We start from the raw sequence: 23,282 nt of genomic DNA on the forward strand, positions 1-23,282 counted from the left end.
TTATAGCCAGTAGCAATGTATGTATTCTGTAAAAATTCATGTATTCTGAGTAGGATTTCTGAGGGCCTCCATCTATGTGGAGCCATGACAGGCAGACAGGCAGGGCTGGGAAATACAGTCAATGGATCAGGAACAGCTTTAACCAATTTAGGCACATTTAAGCCAAGTGGTAACAGCATACCAAGTGCTTCTTGCAAACACACAATCCAACAGAACTCAGTGCCAAAATTCCATGGCATTCAAGACCAGCACAAAGCTCCAGAGTACTGGCTGTATTCCTGGACCTGTGTTCTCTTAGGCTCTCTAACTAAACAGTAGTTTCAGGAGCTGTTTGGGCACGGCTCCCGCTGGCTGGCACTCTGCGGACACAGAGATCTGTCCAGGCACCTCAGACAGCCAGGAATGCTCAGGGCCAAAGAGCAAGACCATGACTTGAACTCAGTAGGATGAGGACAGAGGTTCTACCCATCCACCTCTAGGTGCTCAAAAGGGTCACTTACCTCTTTTGTCTTACACTTGCTTATTCTCTCTCATTTTTTCCTCTGCCTCACTTGGTTTTAATGTGATTGGTGAAAGAGAAAGGGCAGAGCGCTTTGGAAACACTTTGCTGGAGATGGGGGATGCATAGCTCAGGCTGACAGTGACTGCACAAAACCTCTCAAATCATTCCAGCTCTTGAGGGAGTCGTGGAAGAAATCAAAGGGGGAATTTTTCTGTATGTGTAGTAGGTTTTGTAAGATGTCCAAATCAGGAAGCCTTAAAGGCTTAAGGAATTTACCTTAAAGGAATTAAGGTAAATAAAGGAGACAGTCCAGAACTGCTGACAGAGAAACAAACTGCTGCATTTGTAGTATTTCTGGAAGATTAGAAAAAAATATTCTAAATCTAAATTAATCTGAGACACATGTGAGTCTATAAAAGTAAAGTGGGCTTAGACTACTGTGAAAAGCAGACATGCAACATATAGCCATTATGTGCTATGAAACTATTTCTTACTTTATGACTGAAAAATTACTAAAAAAATTGTAGTAAAATTGCAGATTATTTCTTGATTTATTTTTTTTCACTTTGAGGAAATTTTGCTTATGTCTCTGTTTTTTCATTTTGAAAGGAAGGAATGTTGCAATTATTAGCTACTATTTAAAAATATTCTCCAGTTTTCTTAATTTGTTAAAGATTACTGTTATGATAGATGTATCATAATACATGATTATGATAGATGTATCATAAAAGGAAATACTGAGAGAATTATGAAATTTCTCACCTGTAGATTTTCATCAGTTATGATATCTTGTCTTTAAAGACAAAACAGGCACAGGTATACTAACAAAGGTATTCATTTGCCCCTCTGTGTAAAACAAAATAAAATCCTGCTAGAAGTATATAAATCTTAAAACTCACCCCCTTGTGGGGAAATAGTGAGAGATTGAATTTAATGGGTTTTGACCAAGAACATGTGCCAATTTCCAACAAACTTATTTTTATGTGAGCATAAGAAGCTTCTGGATGACAAAATTTATAGTGGAAATGTTGGCAGAAGTTAACCTAATGCTGCCTAAATAGTACCACTATGTTAAGAAATACACTGGATACCAGACAGCTTACTGTGGAAAATGATAAACATTCAAGATCTCTGTAGGGGATCTCAGCAGAGCCATTTTTATTATGCAGAATAGTGGGTCTCTTTCTGTGATGTTGTTTTTATGCATGATATATGGAAGTAGAGGCAAAACCAACATTTTTTAGCAGTTACATTTTTTCCAACACAATCTTTAGTGTGTATTTATACAGTGCTCACTTAATTATATTTTATTCAAATAAATGTCTCTGCTACAGATTATTTCATTTTATTTTATTTTATTTTATTTTATTTTATTTTATTTTATTTTATTTTTATTTAATTATCTCCTTTGAGACTGCATATGTGATGCAAACTCATAATTATACTGTTGATCACTTGCATGCTGAGCTGCATGCTGGTAATAGGAAGTGCCCTGAATTAAATGTTAGGAATTTAGACTGATTCCCAGTGTAGAAGTAAACAAACAGCATGAAAATCACAGATCAGCACTTACACCTTGTTACTCTCTCCTTTTAATACCAGGCATGATTTTAAGCTAGAATTTTGCACCTAGTTCATTTGGTATTAATTTGCATTGTTCTGCCATGTGAACAATAGTTGTTTTCCATAATAGCAGCAGAAATTAAGTGGATATGTTATTTATAACCACAGATGGAAATGTCTAAGCATTATGTGCCTGGTTTTGTTTCTGAATGCGAACTCTGTACTCCTGATGAACTGTAGACTACCTTTGGTTTTGTTATTTAATCTGCATATGCTTTCCATGCTTTCCTGCAGGGTGAGATCCAGCAGCTGTTGATTATAGCTGATCCCAGAGCTGCATTTGACTATTGTGAGCATTATAGCCCAGACTGTGACTCCCCAGTGCCCAATGCTGCTCAGGCTCAAGATCCTCGAGTTGATGAGGTGAGTAATCAGTCGTGTATTACTGGATTTATTGCACATTAGTGGCTGTGCTGGAGAAAAGTTACCCAAGGAACACTTCCAGCTAAATGGCGTGCATTGTTCTGGAGGTGGAGAAATCAGGTTGGAGGAGTGCATTCATTTTTGCTGTCCACTCATTTATGTCAAGCATTTGAAGGAACCTATCACCCTGGTTCTATTTGAACAATCATCATTCTCAGTGAAGTTAAACTGCAATTCTTTTTAAAAATTATGACACTATGAGTTTGTCTACTCATGCATTTTTATTCTTCCTGTGTAGGTTTATAATTTTACTGATGCTGATTTCAACAAATGCCGCATTTGAAAGATGTGGGAGCTTTGAGTATTCCACAATTGTAAACTTCTCCTGTTAAAAGTGCCCTGTGTTTTAATGAGCTGCATGCACAAATGCATGTGCACAGAAAAGTATTTCAGCCAGTTCCACTCATAGGAGGTAAACCAACAAGGACAAAACAGAGTAGGAATTTTTCCCAGAAACATGAAAGATATTTGGAGAAACCATTAGTCACTGTAGACAGTTCTCACAGCCACAAACTGAGTCATTCACCCAGGTCAAGATAGGTCCTCAGATTAGACCTCTGAGTGCTTGTATGTACTGCTGTACACATTCTGAGTACTTGCATTGAGCAGTGTAAAGGGAAAAGCTTTTCCAAAATGTAACAATCATAACGGGGCTCTGGACTGCTTGTATGCACACCATGTGTGTAGCAATAACCTGACTGGTTATTGCTACTGATTGCTCAAGAGATCAGCATTAAAAACTTGCTGAACTGTTTTTAGATGTCTGCTTTGGGCCTGTTTTGGGACTGAACTTTTCCTAAACACATGATAATGTTATTTGTTGTTACTATTTATTCTGACTTAAAATTATGTCAGCAGGGGATTCCGTCCCACATCCATTCCATCTGAGGTGTAGTTCAAGATGTGTCAAGTCACCTACACACAGGCAGAAAACTTTACTCTGCATTACAGTGTGTGGGGTCTGGGCTTTTCAGGAGGACCCCAGAGGACCTGCTGTCCATGCGCCTGCATACCTGGATCTCCATATTCCAAACCAGAACAGATTGAAAGCATATTGCTGGTAATTTATTCAAAAACAAAAAAAAAAGGTAGCAAGACCTAAGGTTTTTTACATAATTAAGTTTAAAAGAAAATTTTAATTTTGCTTGGGAATTTTCCTGGGCTTTGCTTTTATTTGGTTGCTCTTGGGTTTAGTAGTTTTTAATGTATTTTTCAAAGCCCTGTTTTCCCTCTTGGTAACACAGAGTTTGTGGGAGTACCTACAGAGAAAAATATAAAATCAAGGATCCTAATTTGCAGTGTAACATTTTAAAATTAATTTGAAAGCAAATTGAAGAGTACTTAATGATTAATAAAATGGACAACTGCTGTTTCTATTTATTTCATTTTTTGCTGAGAGAGGTGATTGGATTATTTTGCTTAGCTTTCTGACCTAAGACACAATTTCTTTGTTGTGCTCCTTGTGTCACTTTGCATAAATATTCCCAGTGAAGTCAATAGATCTCTTCAATGTGTAATAGTGATCTAAAATAATTGCATCAGCAATGCTACCAATGTGATAAATATGAAATAGAATAAATGGCAGACTGAATTTATAGAATGATAGAATAGTCTACTAAATAGTAAATAACCAGCTTGTTGAGGAAGGCTACTTTATAATCTTTTGAGAAGCAGCCTGTCAAATCACACAGATACTTTATTTTAAGGAAATGAAGAAGTTTTATTTAGGTACTGAAAGAATTGATAAAAGATTTTGTGCTGATTTTTTGTAAACTGTAATTGCAAAACTAAATAAGATGTTAAAAGAGAAAAATACATTTGCAGCTAGTCTGTAAGGAAAATAATTGTTTTAAAATGCTTGATTACATGTTTTGAGGAGATTATAATTTTGATTAGTGATATTGATAGAATTTATAGACTTAGACCTCTGCAAAGCTTCTGACTTGTTAACATATATTGTCATTTTTTAAAGAAAGGTATTGTATGGTAAAGTACATGACAAAGAGATTTGAATCTGGGTGCCTTATTTCAGAAATTACTATAAACAATGAGCTGTCACTGAATTAAATTTTTAGTGGAGTTTCTTAGTAATTCTGCTAGAATTACAGAAATGTGTATAAAATGGATGGCATTAAAATTTGTCAGTCATGATACTGCAGAGCAGTAAACAGTCATGGGGACACAACTGAAGGCAATGTTACACACATACAAGCCAAAGAAATAACTGCAGGGCAAACATGATGAACTCAGTAGTACACTGCAATAACAGTCTGCATGCATGTGGTAACAGAAGAACCTTTCATCTGCAGCAGATTGTCCCCATCTGGGATACTAATCATGCTGAAAGACAGCATGGAAAGATTATTGTTCAGCTTGATTGGTTTCATGGTTTGATCTTCAATGTTTTCACACAAGCTCTTGTGGTAGGAAGAAGGAAAACTGGGCAAAAGGCTGGGCAGGATTGTGTCTTCAGAGTCTGGATTAAACCAGCAGAAGCTAAAAATATTTGTTGGGCACTAGCTTCAAAATATGCTGATTGTTCAAGAAGGGTAAAAGTTTTTCCCAAAATAGTACAATGCATGTCTTAGTTTGTGAATAAAGGGGTAAGAATTCAGATGCAGTATTACCTCTGCAGGCTGGCACTTGGAACATAGACTGCATCCTCACATATGTGGTTCGCTCACCTTATGCAAAGATCCAGGACAAAAAGAAAGCATAGACAAATGGGGTGGGGGGAGAGGAAAGATCGGTAATTTCAATTAGGAAAATATCTACTAAAACTTGTAGGAAAGAAAGAACAAATTAAAGATATCTAGAGATTCATCACAAAGTGATGAATCTCTAGATATCTTTAGGCCAAGGATAGAGACCTTTCTGAAAGTTTGGGGGAATATTATTCATACTTTAGTTGCCTGTTACAGAGTGACTGTAGGAAGTTTTGAAGTCTCCTGCAAGTACGCAGGAGTTCGCCAAGGTGGTCTAATAGTCCCTTTTGGCATTATCTCTCTGAGCCTTTGAATTATTGCAGTCAGAATAAGAAACTGATACTTGGCTTAAAGATAAATTATGTGATTTCAGAGCCTATTAATGTGTGTTTCCAGCACTGATTACAAAACCTAGAGGAAGTGGCTGACTTTGCATCAGTAAAATAGAAAACTATGTTTGTGAAGTTGCATTTAGGAAGATGAATAGGATTACTCTTGAAATTGCACACTTTTTTAGTCTCCTTGCAAACTCACAGCCTAGTAAGGCATTCAGTCTGAAAAGCTGGATATTTCTAGACCACTAAAGAAGCATCTAGAGAGAAGGATTTAGGTAAAAAAGATACTGGTTTAAGGGCATAAGTACTTCATTTAGCTGAATGTAATCCTTATTGCTCTAGGCAATTCTTCTTTCTCCAAAGGAGCAAATAATAAAATACCCAATGTTTTAGGTTTGGGGGCATTTCTTTCAATAGCAGTGCTGATTTAAATGAGTCATTTTCTGAATTTGTTTCCACCATATTCCCTCTTTCCAGTTCAGCTGGTGGAATTGTCTATTGGAGTTTGTTTTGGGAAAGGTCTAAGACTTCATCTAGACTAAAAATAATTACCAACCATAAAATTTGAAAATATATGGAATACATTGTCGTGAATTTCTATTAAATGAGCCTGAGAGTACATGTCACATCGCTGCAGCATCAGAAATAAAAAATTTGCATTATAAAATGTTTTGAGTTTTTCACATGGCATTTATGACCTTCACTCTCTCTCATATATAAATTTACTGGACACTGATTTGTAATCAAATTGTCTTTATCAATTATACCTTAGTGTTGCATTGAGATTTCCTTTTTCTTGTTGCATTTTCTTTTTCTTTTGCATCACATTCAAACTGCAGTCTGGGGGTCCAACAGAGAGGATTTCAATACCTACTTTTTACTTACAGGATCTCTTCATGCCTGAATCAAATACCAAGTTTACCCCAAGCAAAGTTCAGGAAGAATCAAACATCTCACAGTCAGATTCACAAAATAGCAGGCTGTGAATAAAGATATAGAACTAGTCAGCCTAGAAAAGGAGGACACATCTTAAATTCGACCCTTGTGGGCAGGCTTACCCAGCTGTGCTGTCCTGTTCCCCACGATATTCTTCTCCCTCAGCAAGGTCAACTCCTGCATCCTCACTTTTCTCTTCCTATAATGGATGACCTGAGCATTTCAAGATATAAGCTTTGGACCTGATTAGGTCTTTATATTTCCATTTTGATTCAGTCAGTCCCTTTCTGGACTCAAGTGACTGTGTTACGTGTCTAAACAAGATTTATTTAACTGGGCAACCTCTAACTACCTTTTGTGTTCAGGCTCTGCAGAATGTGTTGCACTTGGCTGCTGGCCAGGACTGTGGGCTCTGTGTGAGCAGTTCAGGTTGAGCTGTTGGGATAGATGCATGTGAGAGCCCTCCCTATACAGAAGGCTTCTATTCCCCTGGGATTTGTTCATCAGACCTAAGTGTCATTCAGACTGAAAACAGGAGAGCAGTAGATTAATAGTAATATCTGAACACTTTACTATGTTATTTATTGTCATTTATTTCCATCTTCAAGACATGTTTTAATTGAAGTGTGCATCAGTCTTCCTTGTTCTTGCTGGTGAATAGCCAGGTATAAATCTCTGTATCTTGTCAAGGTCAGAGTGATGACCTCAGAAGCTGGCACTACACAAAAAGGTAGTTGTCTAGAAGTTCAGGAATCTGGCTTTTTTCACATTGAATGTATGACTTGGTTTTAAGGATCCCATATGGGTTTGCAATTATATTTTAAAACTATCAACACTGTTTTTCTTAAAGATACACACCTATGCATTTCTTATAAATACCTTGTGAACAATCTGGCCTCTATCCTGTCTTCAAACCCCTTTTTACTATAAATGGAAATGTATTAAATTCCTTTCAGGTTCAATCACATATGCTTTGTCAGCTCCCAGAAATTAGAGAAGTGACAGACCTAGCCAGTCTTCATCATCCTTGATGTTGGGCAGTATATTTTCTGGAGTATCTTCAGGTCTTTTCAAAGGAATCAGCTATCAGGCTTTCAAATCTCCTCTTGGAAGATTATTCTGTAGCCTAGTGAATCACATGGTCTGACTTCTGCTGAAGAAATGCCTCCCCCAAGGAACTCGGCTTCATTTATTTTGGATCTATCCCAAACTAATGGATTATTTGAAGACATGAAATGTTTTCTTTTAATGAAATGAATTTGGTAAATTAAAAGTGCAAATGGCCCCCAAATATCTTGACTTGGAAGCTTCAAGCATCCTTTCAGAATGTGTTGATTTAGTGTCCTTTGGGGTGTTTGACTGGTCAGAAATAATAGTTTTCTGAAAAATGCAGAAAAGTGATTATTTTTATGTTTAATCTTATGTTTATTGTTATCTTTAGAACTGCAGTTAGCTAATTTAGCCAATATTAAAAACTGTGATCTTCCTAGCTCTCTTTTTCTTTACATATATATATATAAACTTTTTATATAAGAGAGTAACATAATAAAGAACCTTAAGAGCATTATTCTCCTTTTGAAAGAGGATATCTTTGGAAACTGAAGATAATATTCTTATCTCCTTTTATCTCCTTGCTTGTATCACTTTTATGAACAATATAAGGGCTCTGTGGTAAAAGAGGCCATCCTTTAAATCTTTTAACTTTCCTTCTGCCCTAAGATCAACATCTTCTACCACTTCTTTATTTATATTTTTGCAGCTCATTTTTAAAACTCTTATTTTGCTTGGCATCCTTTACTTTATTGCATTTTATAAAGTGTTAGTGAGCCTAGAATATTTCAAAGTAATCTTTGCCTTTTTAGTTTATATATGATTAACCATAATTTTAGGAATTGAAAAAATTGAGATTATGACTGTTCTTTGGTTGAGGATTTAGATGATTAATTATTTTTATTCATAAAAGTAAAGCAAAAACTGATAAAATCTATATTTGGAATGGGAGGTTAGGTTTTTAGAGTATGGATAGCAAAAGAATTGGTTTCAAAAGTAAGGTTTTCCTTCAGAATGTTTAAGTTATTTCCCAGTTCAAATAGGCTTTGCATGATGCTGATCCTCTGCTTCTAAAATTCATCTGATGAAGAAAACAGTTCATCTCTTTAATTGGAATTGCATGATGATCTGGTAGTGTAACATAATCACTCTGGTAAAGAAAGCATGAGGTCATAATGGAAACATTTTGTCCCATCAAAAAGCAGCAGGTTTCATTCTTCCTTTCATTTGTAAGAAAATAGTCATATGCAATATGCATTACAAGAATGGCTGTTTAGTAACTATTGGTGGTCTTAATAGAGAAGAAAGAAAAGCAAGAGGAATAAAATTGCATTACATCTGAAGTATGTGTTACCTGATGTCTCTTAGCTGAAATCCCTTGCCAAGTTGAACCTATTATTTATTTTGAAATTCTAGATACTTTCTTCTATATATTCAAGAGTCTACTCATTATCTTTCCTTGATTAGTAGTGGAACTTTGATAGATTTCTGTGAACTGCCCAACTTCTGAGAACTAACAGCAGGGCCTGGGTTTTGTGTTTCCAAAATGTAAAGAAACTTTCCCCAAGGTCTGCTGAGGTCAAACTGAGGGGATCCTACAGAGACCCCTCTCTCTGGTGATCTGATAAAAGTGACCTTTCAGTTGTGTAGCTCCCAAAAAAGAAGGGGTATGTGCCACATATCCAGTCTTAACTGGATAATGTTAATGGCAGGGTAAGTTTGAGTTGCCAGCTTCACAGCAGGTGACTAAAGCCATTAAATCTATCACTCATGTCTGTATATTTAGTCTTCATTTACCTGATGAGTCCTTTACTAGTTCTGTTGTGTCCTATTAAAAACAGGGATCAGGTCGAGTTGGTAAAATCATTCTGTGAGTAAATCATATTTCTAAAGTGCATCTATACATCAGCTAGAGGTGTAGAGATGCATTCCTCCATCTGGACAGATTGTGCCTCAGGAAATACACCTGGAAGATTTTACATCTATATTTAACTCTTTGCAGCAGGACCCCTGGAGTTCAATACAAAACATTTTCTCTGTTTATCAGCTGGTGTGAAATAAAAGGGTTGCTGGTTTTTCAGAAAAAAAGTCTTAGGAAAGGAAGGGTTGCTAAGAATAAAATTTATCTTATAGAATGTTTAGGCTACTACATATTTTCACTTGTGCAGTACTGCAATTTCAAAACTACTTGAATATGGTTTTGGGAGAGTGGCCACATGTCCTAGCTTGTAAGTTCAAGAATTTTTGTAGTACCCCTCTGATACTGTGATCTTAAAGTGGAAGGTCCTCACCTGCTTGGCAGTAATCTGATTCCAGTATGGAAACTGTCATTCCCCACCTCTCATCCATCCCTATTATTTCTTTCTGCATGCCTGCATATCAGTGCAACCAAAATATACTCTTATATTTGAGATCACATTTTGCATATAAGGAAAGTTTCACTTTCTTTAACAGAAATGAGTGAAGCACAATACCCAAAAGTATTTTCTGTGTGATTATACATGATGCAATAGATCTGCCCACATACTTTTGCTTTTTGTATTTTTTCTAGTTCTCATTCATATATTTCTGACTTTTTGAACTAGGCCTCAGCATAAATATCAACTTATACACTACTTTCTCTTTTAATACTAATATACTTGGCACAGATATTTTTCCTTCTTCCCCCCACCCACCCCCAATCTACATTTCTGTTTAATTTATGGCCTCTGAAAAACTACTTATAACCCACAGTTGCAATTTTATTAGTCATGTGCTTGGCACCATTCAGCACAGCCATTCAGCTTACCTTGAGAAAAGCCATACTACTGAGATTTGCAAAACAGTTCTAATACTGAGCAACACAGAGTTATATTTTAATTGTCATTTGGTCAAAGTGACTGCTGGAATGAATGCTTCCAGTTTCAGAACAGGTTCATAATGCTTACTAAAGAGGAACCTGTGTGTCTATAAGTTACTGAAAAAAACTCCTAATAGCATATCAAACTTAAATCTGGCTAATGACATGGTAGTTCTCTCAAAAATGTTGCTCCACTTGCCTCCTAAGATACTGGACTCTGAGGAGTCACAGGAGTGGAGTAATAGAAACCCATGTAAAAGGATTTTTCAGTGATTAAGGGCCTTTCAGCTTTAGCCTTATACTTGCTGAGGAAATCAACTTCTGTGCATTAAAATCATAAGTAAACAATTGTATCAAAAAACATTGCCAGAGGGAACAGTTAAACCAGTGTTTTGGTCACATGGTAGAATATAGTTTGGAATATGGAGATCTATTTTAATTTGTAATTTCTTCTAACATGTCCATTTCCTTTTGATAATGATGACTTCTATGAATCCTCAGACTGATTTGGAAGTGTAATGTACTAATTCTCTTTCTCATCAACATAATGAAACAATCAGGTATTGTCTTCATTTTACAGACAATGGTGCTGACTTGTAACAGGAGAGAGGGATTTCAGGAGGGACAAGTTTACATGAGGCACATTTGAATATTTCTTCTTAAAGGGAAAGCAAACACTTGTCCCTCTGGCCACAGCTCTGCCTTCTTTTGGCTTCCTGGGCACATAAAGAGTAACCACAGTCTGCTTTAATTTGTCAGACCTACCAGTTCTTGTAGCTTCAAGCATGGTAGGAGTGGGAAGATAGTTTAAAGTTGCCCTTTCTTCTCAGTTCTGATGAGTTGTACTTGGTGCAGATAATATGGACACCAGGATCTTGGCACAGCCAAGAGTACAGCTCAGGAGTTCCTGGCTCCCTAGATTGTGCTCACAACACTACATAAGCCAATTTTAAAGCTACTTTCTCTTGAAAAGTTTGTGTGCCAAATCTTCATTTGATAAAAATTATAGAAACAGAGCGATGGAGCAATTTACAGAAGCTGAATCTGAAATGAAATTGCAGCAGTGAGGCTTTGCTCAGGAAATTTGTACCATGGAGCTGTCCTGGTTTTCAAACTCAACATCAAACAAGAGGAAGAAAACCATGTTTTATTGTGAGCTGTGGCCTCTCCTTTATCTGAAATTGTTTATTCTTGTCAGATATTGGCATCTCTGCTCTTTTCGTCACCTGAAAAAATACAAGTGAAAGAGGTATTATTTGAAATTTAAAGATTAAATAAATATATGGTTTCACAAAGATTGGTTGGTGCTCCCAGTAGTCAAAATTATACTTGATTCTTCTTTGCAGTCCAATTAATGTGAGTTTTTTTCCTGGAATTACTATTTACTTTTTACTACTTCTGTACTGTGCTTTGAAAGAAGTGAGAAGTTGTGAGTTTTTTTTCCCTAAATGAGTCATTATATTGAATTGTTAATAGTGTCTTAATTTTGTTAATCTTTACTCCTAAGTAAAGGTGAAGAAACTTTCCAGTATTGCTAATCTAGTTTGCTACCTCTAACTTGGGAATGCCTGATATTTTTCCATTTGCAATGTAGTACACACCAGAAGATTTTGTCGAATATGACTATGAGTATGGGGATGCAGATTATAAAGAAACTGATTCTGTAACAGAGGGACTCCCACTGTTCGAAGAGACAGTAGCACAAACAGAGGTAACAGAATCTGATCTGTTTGTTGTGTGGTGTCCAGCTGTCCCCTACCACATGGTTTGTCAATTTGTGTCTTTGTATATGAGCTTAATGCTTTCCTCTCACTCATTTCTTTACTTCGTAGCTGTAACCTTTGCTTTCAGTTAGAGATGGAAGGTCTCACGGCTGACAGCATTCATCTTGCATTTGGTTACCCTTCTTTCATTCACACTTTCTCAATTTCCTTTTCATTTTATTTATGTTTTCCCATTCCATCTTTCATAACGTTTGCAGAAAAAGAAAGCCACAGTCAAAAAGAAGAAGAGGACAGTGGCCGCTAGCTCAAAGGACAAACCTCAAAAGGCCACAACAAAAAAATCTGAAAAATATGCATCCAAGAAGAAGAAAAGTTATCAAGCAGCAACAAAAGACAAACTAGGGGTAAAGGTAGCCAAGAAATAATCAAGATCTTTCCCAGACTAAGACTGGAAGATCTTTGATAATAAGAAAAAACTTTACCTAACCCCACTAGATGAATACATCTGGCTAATACCATAACCTGAATAACAGCAATACCTCTTAAATTTTCATACAAGATTTTTTTTAATAATGTATTTTTTTTTTATACTAGGCCAACGTTATTGATGGATTCCAAGACTATAGCATAGCTGAAAATGACTATGGGCCCCAGACAGAAGCTCCTTCCAGAGCTACTGAAGCAAATGAGGTAATAAGGACTCACAAGAAAATACTTGTCCCACCGGGTGCCATTCATTAAAAGAGTACAAATGCATTTTAAAATGATGGATTTCTATGTAAATGGTACAATCTCTACCAGCACTTAATGTGATTTTATACTTTCTCAGCCAGTATCAGAAACTACTATTTTCTTGGGCAGAACTCCCATTAATTCTGTAGAGATCTGCTGTATCTTCAGCCTGCAGAGTTCATGATTCTGGAAATAATTCAGTGATATATGGTGTGGGAATGTGGTGTTGCTGCTTTCAGTGTGAATGTGAATGGAGCTATGTCTAGCACAAACTAGGTTAGATATTAGACATAGTCCTCCTGATCTAATAGGAAGGAGAGTCTCTAATTTTTCCTGTAATTTTTAAGGTGCAGCATAAAAGAGCCTAACACAAGACAAAGAATGGCTGCCACCATAGGATGTTGAGTCAGAAGCCATTGTTTCCTTTTCATAGTTATTCAGCTAACAAAACCAAATTACTTGATTTTCACTTGTTCTACTAAAAATAAACATTATGATTTGAACTGTCAAAAAAGATAAAATTATTATTTTGACTTAGGTTAGAAAGCACATTTCTAGAAAGCCACAATAACAGGTCTAAACATTATTTTATTAAAATTACTGCACCTAAGCTGGTGTTGATTAATATGTTTGCATATTAATTAACACTAGTGTTAGAAAAATGATGGCAGATTTTAAGAAACATTGTTCTCATTTTTCTTTTCCTTTTCCTTTCAAAATTAAGATTGTTGCTTAAAAGATGTACAAAACTCCCCCTCACCTCTTTCCCCTGAATATCTGAAAAGAGAAAGAGTCCCCATTTGTTCTATGCTTTTCCTCTTATGTATCTTGGAAGGTGAAAGTGAATTAAGGTATGTTTTACTCATTTTGCTGTTAAGCATTCTTATGTTCAGTGTCATGTTTGCTTCTCACAGACTGATCAACAAATGTATCTAAGTCATTCAGTTTCCTGGGCAATTCTAAGCTGATTGTACAATTGTAGAGCTGTAATGAGGTAGATTCAAAGTGCTAAATGCTCTCCTTGGTGAGAGCACTTCTTCATAAAGGTAAAATTTGGCTTAGAATTGGTTCTGATCTCTGTTTATTACAGCTATAGGGTAGAAGTTATACTCCTGTAACTAATGGAATTAGGCAAGTGTTAAATCAGAATCTGACCTTCTATTTTAATTGCAATAAATTTCAATGTTATTCTTAGATGAAGATTTTTTTAATTGCACTGGATGTTGATTAGCTTCTGAATACTTTCAGGATCATACTACTTCATATTGTCTGATCATTTCATATTAGCAATATCTGAACTTCAGTTTCTTTCAAAATTGTCCTGTATGGAAAATTATTGAAAGACCTTATTATAACAGAATAAAGCAATCCTCCTTTACTTCACAAATGGTTTTGTACATCTCAAATATAGCATTCTTTTAAACTGCTTTAGTGCTTTTAAGTTGTTTGCTTGGTTTGACAGCTTACGTACTTTAAGATGAAAGCTTAAATTTCTGAAATCTTAAAATTAATCTGAATTGTACAGGTAGAACTTAGACAAAAAATATGTAAATTACCATGACACACAAGTCATGCCTTTTACTGATAAACAAACTTCAAAATCATTAACAAGAGAAAAGAAGTTTAGCTCAGCATTGCTGTTTATAGACAGAAAATAATGTAAAAGGCTGGGCTTAACTAAAGTGATGCTTGCACCTCCTCCACATTGCTATTACAAAAAGATTTGAACTTATTCACTGCTCATTGCATATGTTCATTCATGAATGCTTGTAAGAGTGAAACCAAGCAGCGAAATTCAGCTATATTTGGCACTAAAGTAACATTACGCAAGCAGTACACATAATACTGGATATATTGAATTCAGTGGTTTTGGAAATAAAAAACCAAAGCGTATGAAAACATTACTTCTTTGTACTACTTATACAAAGATCTTTTAATTACTCTGAAAGGCTGAGCTTCCATTCCTTCAGACTCTAATTAAAAGACAATATGCTGTAGTTCTACTGTTCTTTCTTCTTTTGACAAGTCATCATGGTGGATCAGCGTATGCTTACATTGCTTTACTAACAATAACCCACATATTCCTCCTATTCCCAAATCTTTGCTACTGATACGAATAGCAAAATCCTGTTGAAGAAGTATTTGCTGAAGAATACATAACTGGAGAGGATTATGATAAAAAAACTGAGGCAACTGAATATGGAAGCAGAGGAGTAGACCTCAGTGAATCTGATCTGCTGGTAGATGGAGATTTAGGAGAATATGATTTTTATGAATATAAAGAATATGAAGAGAAACCAACAGATTCCACTAATGAGGAGTTTGGTCCAGGTGTTCCTGCAGAGACCGATATCACAGAAACAAGCGTAAGTTGACTGGAGGCATAATGCAGATTAATCTAATTTAGCAATTCTTTTATAATTACACATTCTCAGAACTGCACAAACCCTGATCCAGAGCTCCTTGTACATATTAGATATATTCTCATTTCCAATAGCCTTTGGATCAAGGCCATCCTCTTAGTAATCTTGAATGTTTTATTTTTATCATGTAAGATTTTTGTCTCATTTTCTGAAGGGAGTAAGGGAGGGTGGAAGATGGGAGGAAAAGGAAAGAGGAGATGGAATTAAAAAAAAAATTATTAAAGTAACAGTTTTAAAAACCTTTCTAAACTAGAGCTAAAGCTGGAAAGAACATAAATTCTAATGCAGGTACAAATGCTGTAATTAATACTTTTATATGATTACCTTAAGAAATTGAAATATAAGTGTCTAGAATATAAGTGTCTAGCATATAAGTGTCTAGAATCCTGTGGCTTTTGCAGCTTTCCAAGAAGAAAATTCATGAGTGGGAAGGTTAAGGTCTGAACCCTTTCATGAAAATAAGCTTAGTCAATGGTGACAGGTTTATGGTCTTGCAGAAGTGATTTAACAGCTCAATATTTATAAAGATAGATAGGATGACATGGTGGATCCTATGAATCATGCTCTTCATTCTGAGTTTTATAGCTCTCTTTCCCTCTGACTTAATCATAGGCTAAACAGCAAGGCTTTAACTTTCCTTTAGTTGTGCCAAGATCCTTGTTTATCAGTTTACCAGCTGTGGATGCTGCAAAGAAAACTGATATGGCTAAGACTGGAAGGAAAAAAAATCCCATTTGGATTTTTTAATTAGGAAGACCCTGAATATAGTAGAAGAGAATTTTATTTTCACTATTTGCTCAGTCTTATCTTCATTTTCTCCTCACAAAGTCAAAACTTCAGTTTACAAAGGATCCAAGAAATAACAGCAAATGCTGTGAGGTTGCTTTTCTCTGCCAGCCTTGAAACCCATCCTTCTGTATTTCATTTACCGCTCTTTTCTATACCCTGTTGGGGTCATTGTATTTTTTAATGATCCTTATCTGTGCAATGTGATACAAGTGTACTCTTTTCCTTCTAGCCCAGATGGGGACACTGTGGCAGAATGACACAGAAAAGGTCAGATTATCTGTGAAGCAAAGAGCCCATAAGGCACCATTTGTGCCTGCATTAAGCAAATGACTGTGCAGACTCTGTCCCCTGGTGTAAATTTCAACTTAAAATGCCTTGATACAAAGCTGAAGGAGTCAGGAATCTTGAATTAGAACACAGACTCTGGTCTGTGCAAGCTTTATTACAGTGTCATCTGCTGAACCAGACATACGTCATTTTCCTTTGGCATATGGACGTATTTAGAATAACTGAAGTTCTACCTATGATAAAAAAAGGCAAAATGGAAAGTACTCAGTAAATGGGAACTTTGAAAAAGGGGAAATGTTTTCAAAGATGGAGACCCTGATATCATTTTTTTACAAGTAATTTATGTTAATTTAATAAAACATGATTGCCTATACATCTTGCTACTTGATTTTTATGAACTACCAATGGGTTTATGAACATCATTACTAGTGAGATCTGTGCCTTTATAAGTCAGTGCAAAATGCACAGTCTGTTAATCTCTGTTTTCCCATCCCAAAATATTTCATATTGAAATACTGTAACATTATCCTTACTATTTTTACTAATCCCCAGCTATTTTTTAGAGTAATGTTGAATCACTCTATTGAAATTTAGAAAAAGCGCATTTTAAATTTTAAGCTGGTCAGAACTTAATTTCTAGTGGATATGTTTGCAACCAAGAGAGATACTTCTGAAGAAAAATACATTGTCTCATGGTTTAAAAAAAAATCAGTTCCTTTTTCTTTGTTTAAAACATCAATGTTTCTTCCATTAGTATGTGTTATTGACATATTGTTTTAGGTACTCCTGTTACCTTAATCCTGAACCCAAAACTTCCCACAGAGCTGGTCCTCAAAGAATTTGGCAGTTGATGCTAATTCAGGTAGTGCCAAGGAATCAAAGGTTATCCATGAAATATTCTTTAGTGTCCACAGTGCCACTTATCATTTATGCCATGAAATTACAGACCTCTCAGGTTGCTTTACATGTTGTAGATGTTTCATGAATGAAATTAGGAGCTTGAAAGGTACAGTCCATATTGGACCCAGGGATCTTTCTTTCCATCTTACTTTAGGCTGTTTAACTCATAAAGCCATGAAGAATCATTGTCAATTACCAAGAACATTTCCAATCAAACAAGAAAAGAAACAATGTTGTGACTTGCACACAGAATTTTTAGGTTCTATTTTCAAATTTCTAATGTAAAGCATGGAATATACCCTCATGGGATGCACATCTCATTCAAAAACTACAAATTGACAATATCCAATAATGGAGAAAGCATACACGGCTTTTGCATTTTCCATTTGTCATGCATTAAGTATTTTTGATTTATGTGGTTTGTACCTGTGATGTATTTTTTATAGTACACACCAATTCCAGCTTTAGCTTTCAGTTACAGGTTGCTGCAATTCTTTATTGTACCAGGTCCTTAGACCTTCTACTTACTTTTGTTTTTGGGGTTGCCAGGTGACAGGACATGGGGCTTACGGAGAAAAAGGCCAAAAGGGAGAACCAGCTGTGATTGAACCTGTAAGTACAGATGGCAGGGAGTTTTTCAGTAGCACTGTATCAAAAATATTCACTGTTAATGTATCATTATGAAATGCTGTTGTTCATGATAGGATGACATATCTCTGAAACAGTCCCTGTAATGTGGATGATATAAAGTGATTATTGACAGCTACTCCTTTGGTTACATGAAGGACTAACCACATGTTCCTTAAAAAAAAAGAGAATCTTGTACAGAGGAAAACAGATCATTGATCTGATCTTCAGGCTATCTAGTAACTACATCTTGGACAGATCTACCCAGAAAGCTTTCAGCTTAGGCACAGGTAACACCATCACTACAGGTTTCAGCAAGGGCAAGGAAGCCTTCCTCACTTTTAATGCCATGCAATGGTTCAGATTCTCATGCTAGAAACTGTGGAGAGAAGATTCCAGGAAAAGTTTATCAAAACACTAAGAAATGTTAACTTTAGTAGCTCAGCTAAAAAGATTTTTTTATGTTTTTCTACAAAATAATGAATGTAATATTGTGTTCCATCCACCCCTAGGGTATGCTCATTGAAGGACCACCGGGACCAAGAGGACCTGCTGTAAGTAGATTAATCACATTTTCCTTTATTGCACTTGATTTATCCACTGTGCTTTTCTATTCACAAGTTAATACAAAATTGGTCTTATTATAGTTCCCAAATGTGTATTAGATTTAGAACTTTTAGAAGGGAATAGAAAAGGGTCATCTCTAGCATTTTCAGCGACAGCAAGATACAAGCCGATGGCACATGAAAAATCTAAGTTTTGAATGTTGACTATAAATCTTGGTAAGAAAAAACAATACACTGCCTTATAAATTATTTTATCCAAATATGTGTTCATCCTAACTTAGAGAAAAAATAGTTCAAAAGTCTTCAGGCTTTCAGTATAATTATGTCATTCATTTTCTATAGGGTCTTACAGGTCCCCCAGGTTTACAAGGTCCTGTTGGTCCTCCAGGTGACCCTGGTGAAAGGGTAAGTCAACAAACAGATTATCCCATGCATTCATGGGATATCTTGCACTAATTGCTACACAAGGTTCTGCTAGATCCTGAAATAGATCCAATAGATCCTATATCTGAAATAGATCCACATAGGTTAGAAACTTCCGTGGAACTGAGGTTGATTCATTCAGCTAAGTAAAAATCAAGTGAGAATCTGGACAAACATTTTCTTAGTGGTCGAAATACGTGCTGTAAATACAAGAAGATGTGTAAGTCCTGGTTTGTTAGTATTTTTCTGGTTTGATGTGTTCAGAAATACATGAAAGTAATAGATACAAACATTTCAAATGAATTTGAATGACTTTTTAAAAAATCAGTATATCTTCAGCTATAATATGTAGAAATATAGAGAAAAACAAGCTTTTCAGAATCAAAACACATGGGAATATTGAAAGTGATGGATAATATTTAGATGATCTTGGAAGAATTTATTTGCCATATTAAATAATATGTGGCTTGAGAAACCTATCCAGTCATGAAACTAGTTAAAATTTAAGCTATTATTTTAATCTTCGTTTTCTTGTAAGCCTTTTCTTATTGCCACCACCAACACGATTTTAAAACATGAGCATATTTATTTGAAGAAAACATGGTACTAAGACTTTCCTGTGTTTTATGAGAGATAGTTTCCTGGTGAATCCAGCATGTTCATGCTGTAATTATTTATGAAAGATGTTTAGAAGATGCTATCACTTCACTGTATAATGAGATAATATTAAAATCCCAACAATGCTTTACCTTGCTAGTAAGTCAGCATCCACACTTCTTTCATATTTCTTTCCTGTAGATTAATTAAATATTCCAGAATGTGAACTTGTAAAATGGGTATTTTAACACCTAGTAAGGGAATAACTACTGACAGTCCTTAGTTTTTTAAGTGGCTGCTCACTGAATTCATCATGAGGAAATTCTTGACTAAGCACGTCATGTGCCTGTCACGGACCAGACACGACACAAATATATAATTGCAGCAATTAGTCTGGGAGGAGAATGGATTGAGAGCAGCCCTGCAGAGAAGGACTTGGGGGTGTTGGTGGACAAGAAGCTTGACATGACCCAGTAACACACACTTGCAGCCAACCGTATCCTGCCTGCATGAAAGAAGCGTGAGCAGCAAGTCAAGTGAGGTGGTTCTGCCCCTCTGCCACTCTTGTGTGCCTCTTCTATGAAGACAGGCTGAGCTGTGGGGGAAGGCTGCAGGAGAGGTGCAGAGAGACTTTTACAAGGGCCCATAGTGATAGGACAAAGGGGAAGGTTTTTAAAAGGAAAGAGCAGGTTTCGATTAGATATTGGGAAGAAATTCCTTGCACGGACAGTGGTGAGGCCCTGTAACAGGTTGCCCAGATGGCTGCACCATGCCTGGAAGTGTTCAAGGCAGGGCTGTGTCAGGCTTTGAGCTACCTGGTCTAGTGAAAGGTGTCCCAAGGGAGGTTGAAACTAGATCTTTAAGGTCCTTTCCAAGCCATTCTATTAGTATAAATTTATGTAAGTGATTCAAAAGGTTTCTCGTACATTACTATCTTTTTTTTCTCACTTTTTTTCTATCATGTCTTTTTTCTTTTAGGGTCCACCTGGTCGCCCTGGTCTTCCTGGTGCTGATGGTTTAGCAGGTCCTCCAGGTACCATGTTAATGTTGCCGGTAAGTTGTGGTTACAGGGTAAGCAGCCTACAAAAACTAGAAGTGTCTTTCAAGAAATGAATAGGTATTTTATTTTTTCATCTAATTTTGTCTGTGGAATGAGAGAATGATACAGTATTTATTTTATGGCGTAAGCATTTGAAATTCATATATATGGTGCCTTTTTTTTCCTCACACAAAACATATGCTTTAGCTCCTGCATGGCTGACAGATTGGAACCTACACAAGTGAATTACAGACACTGAAAACCACCTTATATTTTTAGCAGTAACTATATTTTGCTACTATAGTTCCGAAACAATGAGTCTGCTGTTGTACAGAGGGCCTGTACTCCCAACAGGCGTGTGTGCTTTCAAGTCTCATTGACATGTAGATTTTTAAGTATTCCATGCTTCAAATTGGACCTCAGTGTCCTCTTTGAAGAGTCAGTGCATCCTTTGAATAGAAATATATGTACATAGCCAACTCTACTCCCACTGGAGTCAAAGCAAAACACCATCTGTTTTAGCAGGTGGAGGAACAAGCCCAAAGCTGTTAAAGTATCTTGCAGCACTGGGGTACGAAAATCACTGTGTGCTTGTAATTAATTATTCCTAAATGTGTCTATGGGTGAAAAAGATCTGTGTCAACACTGGTCATAGGCAAACTGGGCAAACTGTTGTGGGCAGTGCAAGATTCATGGCCCTGATACCCAGGGTATGCCATACCTGAGCTTCTTGCTGCAGCCTAGCATTTCTGCAACATTGCAAAGCTTCTGCCAGCAGTTTCATTAGCATAACAGTGCAGGAGCAAAGGAATGAGCACTTAAATTTTTATTCTGTGATTTATTTGGAAATTTTCAGAAATTACACAAAACTGTTTTATTTTAGATATCAAACATTTTTCACATTTGTATCTGCCTTAAATTAAACTACATTTTTAATGTGAGTAGCTACCAATGTATAGAGAATTAATTAATTTTGGTACATATTTTTATTGACATTTTGCAGGCAAGTAGAAGTCTATTTTGGCCTATTTTATAAATGAGCAAGCAAACAAACAAATAGAAACCAAAATGCTATTAAATCAGGAAAATATTTTCTCACAGGGGATTAAATTTAGACTTCAGTTACTATCACGAATGACTTCATACTCGTTGGATGCAGTGACCTCCATGCAGCCATCTTCTGAAGTTAGTAGAATGAACTAAAGACTGTGACCTTGTGACTTTGAAGCAGTTTGCACCGTTGCAGCAAGTAACAAGTATGATTTAGATTTGATGAATTCTAAATCCTTTTCTTGTTTTGGTTCTTGCAGTTCCGCTTTGGTGGAGATGGTGAGAAGGGCCCAACAATCTCAGCTCAGGAAGCTCAAGCACAAGCTATTCTTCAGCAAGCTAGGGTGAGCACAAGGAGCCAAATCCCAATTTGTTTTATATCCTGCAAGATGTGAAGTCAAAGATGGGGGGTATTTGCTAACACACTCTAAAACTCTGTTAGTATAGAATATGTATGCTGGCTGGCAGCTTTTTCTTGACACCTGGTGTTCTGTTTGTTTGTCTTCTCAGATTGCTATGAGAGGTCCACCTGGTCCTATGGGACTCACTGGAAGACCAGGTCCTGTGGTAAGTAGACAAAACAGGGGCAGAGATTAAAGAACATGGTGATGTAGCCATGGATCTCATTCTGGCCCTGCCTACCCCTCTCTATTTGTACTTGTTTTGTACTTATTTGAAATTAATATTACATAATTAAAGCTGTAGTTTGTATGCTTATTCAAGGTCTGCAATTCAACCTAAATACTAAATAAATTTTTATGGTCGGTTTTATGGTGTTCAGACAGAGCACACTGCTGGACTTCCAAAACTTGTGAATAGTTTTACATAAATATGCCTCTACATTCAATCATCTCTGTAATGCCATTAGTACAATTTCTTGCAGTAAATATGAAACTCTACAGAAAGAGATACTAAAGCAAGAGTTTGCAGAATCTCCTTTACTCAATATTTAAGCTAAATCTGAAAAGTTTGTAAGAGGCATGCCAGTAAAGAATTAAGAGCCACAGGTTTCTAAAAGAATGACACTTTTTTTATTTCAGTCCTGAATTTGACTCAACTGCTAACAGCAAAGGATCTGGAAATGGCCCTGTGGATGTTAAAATATCTTAGTGTTTGCATGGAGTGTGTACACTTGTATATTTTTAAGCAGATCTGTACAAGAATAATTCTTTTCTACAGTAATTCTTCCAAAAGAAATAGTAGCTACCAAGCAGAAAATCTGGCTCACAGACTCCTGATTCATCACAATTTGGTATTCCACACTTAAAAAGAATAAAATATATTTGGTCTATATAACAAACTCATAAACTATTTCCAGCAATGCATTTAGTTCAAGAGACCTGCAGGATAACATTCAGTCTGTACAGACAAAACTCTGGAGCTGCTCTAAGCAAGGAGGACTTTGCAAAGGCTGGTATGATACTGGCAGTGGATTGGATACCTTTAGCAGAGGTATAACCTGCCTTCATACTCATGCTTTTGTGTTTTAAAAGCCTTCATGAATTCCTGTATGCAAAGTTCATCAAATTAATAATATTAATAGTTGTTTTGCTTCTAAACCACCAGGAGGCTCTAGAAATCCAACTCTTTGATCTAGAAATATTTTTTCCTACAGCTTCAAAAACAAGTTTCTTGGTCTGTAAATTTGTTTTCTACTCAGTTTCTTTTAAGAATGAAAAAGTTGGAGCTTTTAGTCTTTATATGCATTTTA

The 23,282-nt window shown here is 36.1% G+C and overlaps 1 protein-coding gene across 8 annotated transcripts in view; it reads left to right on the top strand.

Annotated features, from left to right (window-relative positions):
* The window catches only part of COL11A1 (collagen type XI alpha 1 chain), a 125,857-nt gene that overhangs the window by 29,685 nt on the left and 72,890 nt on the right, over positions 1 to 23,282 (top strand). For 3 of the 8 annotated variants that reach the window (XM_071436122.1, XM_071436124.1, XM_071436116.1), the window contains exons 5-15: positions 2,360 to 2,488; positions 12,008 to 12,124; positions 12,395 to 12,547; positions 12,732 to 12,827; positions 14,990 to 15,235; positions 17,819 to 17,881; positions 18,409 to 18,450; positions 18,805 to 18,867; positions 20,461 to 20,535; positions 21,832 to 21,915; positions 22,082 to 22,138. In XM_071436122.1, the coding sequence (XP_071292223.1) occupies positions 2,360 to 2,488; positions 12,008 to 12,124; positions 12,395 to 12,547; positions 12,732 to 12,827; positions 14,990 to 15,235; positions 17,819 to 17,881; positions 18,409 to 18,450; positions 18,805 to 18,867; positions 20,461 to 20,535; positions 21,832 to 21,915; positions 22,082 to 22,138 (1,125 nt within the window). The remainder of the gene's footprint in view (positions 1 to 2,359; positions 2,489 to 12,007; positions 12,125 to 12,394; positions 12,548 to 12,731; positions 12,828 to 14,989; positions 15,236 to 17,818; positions 17,882 to 18,408; positions 18,451 to 18,804; positions 18,868 to 20,460; positions 20,536 to 21,831; positions 21,916 to 22,081; positions 22,139 to 23,282) is intronic. The other 5 variants (XM_071436117.1, XM_071436119.1, XM_071436120.1 and 2 more) reach the window with 5 other exon arrangements.

Source organism: Agelaius tricolor, unplaced genomic scaffold (assembly GCF_023055355.1).
Source record: "Agelaius tricolor isolate 1412-34295 unplaced genomic scaffold, bAgeTri1.0.p SCAF_11, whole genome shotgun sequence".
NCBI classification, from domain to species: domain Eukaryota; kingdom Metazoa; phylum Chordata; class Aves; order Passeriformes; family Icteridae; genus Agelaius; species Agelaius tricolor.